Source organism: Anoplophora glabripennis, unplaced genomic scaffold (genome assembly GCF_000390285.2).
Source record: "Anoplophora glabripennis isolate ALB-LARVAE unplaced genomic scaffold, Agla_2.0 scaffold756, whole genome shotgun sequence".
Classification (NCBI taxonomy): Eukaryota; Metazoa; Arthropoda; class Insecta; order Coleoptera; family Cerambycidae; genus Anoplophora; species Anoplophora glabripennis.
The window spans coordinates 135,543-137,431 of NW_019416846.1; the positions used below are offsets into that span (position 1 = coordinate 135,543).

Consider the following 1,889-nt stretch of genomic DNA (forward strand, 5'->3'; position numbering starts at 1 on the left):
CTATGTACAAGATAAGTTGCTTTAACTTTGAAACTGATAATTTTCACTTCTGTCGATCATGTTCTTGAAGGATATGATGTTCTTGTCAATTGTTTTTAACAGTGTTATCTGTTATTGCAATTAAAATTTAAGAATCCTAAAGATTAAATATAACTTACTTGTCAATGCAACATTGTAGAGTAAATTAAAAGAAAAAATTATGGACTAAACATTTTATTAGTTTCAAAAAGTAACAAAATAATTAAAATTGTATTATAATAAACATTTATTCGGTCCATCTGTGAGCACAATGTGGATTAGTACAGACGTAGTATAATCTCATTTCTTCCTCAGCACGACGGGTTTGGGCTTGAAAGAATACAGCTTCCCTATAAACAAGCCAAGTAATTAATTTAAATATTAGTCCTCTATTAGAACGGTTAACACAAATATACAATTAGACTACCTATGATTGCATTCCGGACATTGGTGGTCTTCTGTTCGGGGTAATGTAGGATCTGATATTACATCTGCCACAATATGGGTTAGTTCGCTAAAAAAAGTTGATGTTTATGTTTCTTATGTGACAATTACTGTAACTTACTCAATTTCGTGCATAATTTTGTTAACGTAAATGCACTTTGAATCAGCGTGTTGCTTGTAATCACAATTCCGACAGGCGTAAAGTAAAATTTTGTTTTCTTTGTCTTCTTTTGGATACAACATGTTGTTGCTGCAATAAGATAAAATTATGGTTTTGGTTAAAAATAATAAAACATGAGATAAATAAATTCAAATTTGAGGTTATCAAATATTTTCTAACCATTCCTGGCAAAACCGAATGCCAACAAAACCTGGGCCTTCACTATGAGAATCATATCCACTTGGTTTCGACATTTTTAAAAATATATAAATATTTCTGTATTAACAAGGAGAGAAGTAAACAACTTCCTGAAAATAAAAAAGTATAATCTGTTTTAGAGATGTGTTGCTCTTTCACTGTCTGCTACTTTGGCACTGTTCCGCAGTTGTCACTGGAGCTGACTGTTCCGCTGCGACAAAAGAAGCAGTGATTTTTCGGAGCGTTTACTGCAAAGTGCAATCACTAGCGCCAGAGACATAGCTCAGGCGTGCCGGCCACAGCAGAGCAGATTCTCGCTCAGCCGTTGCGAACTGTGCTTGAATTTTGAATTAGTCACAGTGTCACACACTAAACATATAATACAGTCGCGTTTGATTTAAAGACATTGTATTTCAGCGACTAGAGCAATGCGTGTATTGCTGGTTGCTGCTCTACAAATATTTTAAAAGTTTTTGTTTACAAAATCACTTAAAACTTAGACTAAGCAAAAAACATGCGACTGTTCTTCATTTGTTTTTGTTGCACTCGCGGAAAAATTTTGAATATCTGGCACTGTACTCACTGTAGGATGTCGTTGTTCTATGTGTCTTTTTAAATTGGTGATTGAAGATTTATAACAAATATTTTGCTTGCATATATTACAACAAGCTTTACTTTCATACGTTGGTAAAAATAAATTCCACAGGAAAGATTTTCTTCGTTTATCCATGTCCAATTTTATTTGTAATAAAAATTTATCAGTAGTAACTTAGGACAAAATAACAGATAACGCTATATCAAATTCAAATAAATAATGCAAAAGCGAAATAACAAATTGAGCTAAATCTACGAAAGTTGGCACATGCTTGAAAAACAGCGCATGACGAAAGTATCCCTATTCCCTAACGCTAGCCGCTATTAAGTACGACAAGTGTCGATTTATGAACTTTGACGCGAAAATAAGGGAATATATCACGGTAGAAATGTATGCGCGCGCTACCAGGAGCTGTTCCGAAAAATCGCAGCTATTTGTCACTGCTCTGTTGCCGGAGCAGTAGCAGGTGTCACT

At 34.3% G+C, this 1,889-nt stretch overlaps 1 protein-coding gene across 1 annotated transcript; it reads right to left on the bottom strand.

The window, feature by feature from the left end:
* Positions 1–197: 197 nt before the first annotated feature.
* Positions 198–1,146, bottom strand: LOC108913190 (DNA-directed RNA polymerase II subunit RPB9). The gene is made up of 4 exons (XM_018718690.2): positions 803–1,146; positions 584–712; positions 446–532; positions 198–368 (listed from the first exon to the last, which is right to left on the bottom strand). Exons 1-4 carry the CDS (start codon positions 874–876, stop codon positions 266–268), a joined length of 393 nt encoding a protein of 130 aa, XP_018574206.1. The 5' UTR covers positions 877–1,146; the 3' UTR covers positions 198–265.
* Positions 1,147–1,889: the final 743 nt, after the last annotated feature.

What these genes read in the sequence shown, in the direction of transcription:
- LOC108913190 (XM_018718690.2), bottom strand. Translation starts at nt 876, where the DNA reads ATGTCGAAACCAAGTGGATATGATTCTCATAGTGAAGGCCCAGGTTTT. An exon ending in ATTCGGTTTTGCCAGGAATG is followed by an intron (nt 713 to 802) that starts GTTAGAAAATAT and finishes ATCTTATTGCAG; the next exon opens with CAACAACATGTTGTATCCAA. An exon ending in TGTCCGGAATGCAATCATAG is followed by an intron (nt 369 to 445) that starts GTAGTCTAATTG and finishes GCTTGTTTATAG; the next exon opens with GGAAGCTGTATTCTTTCAAG.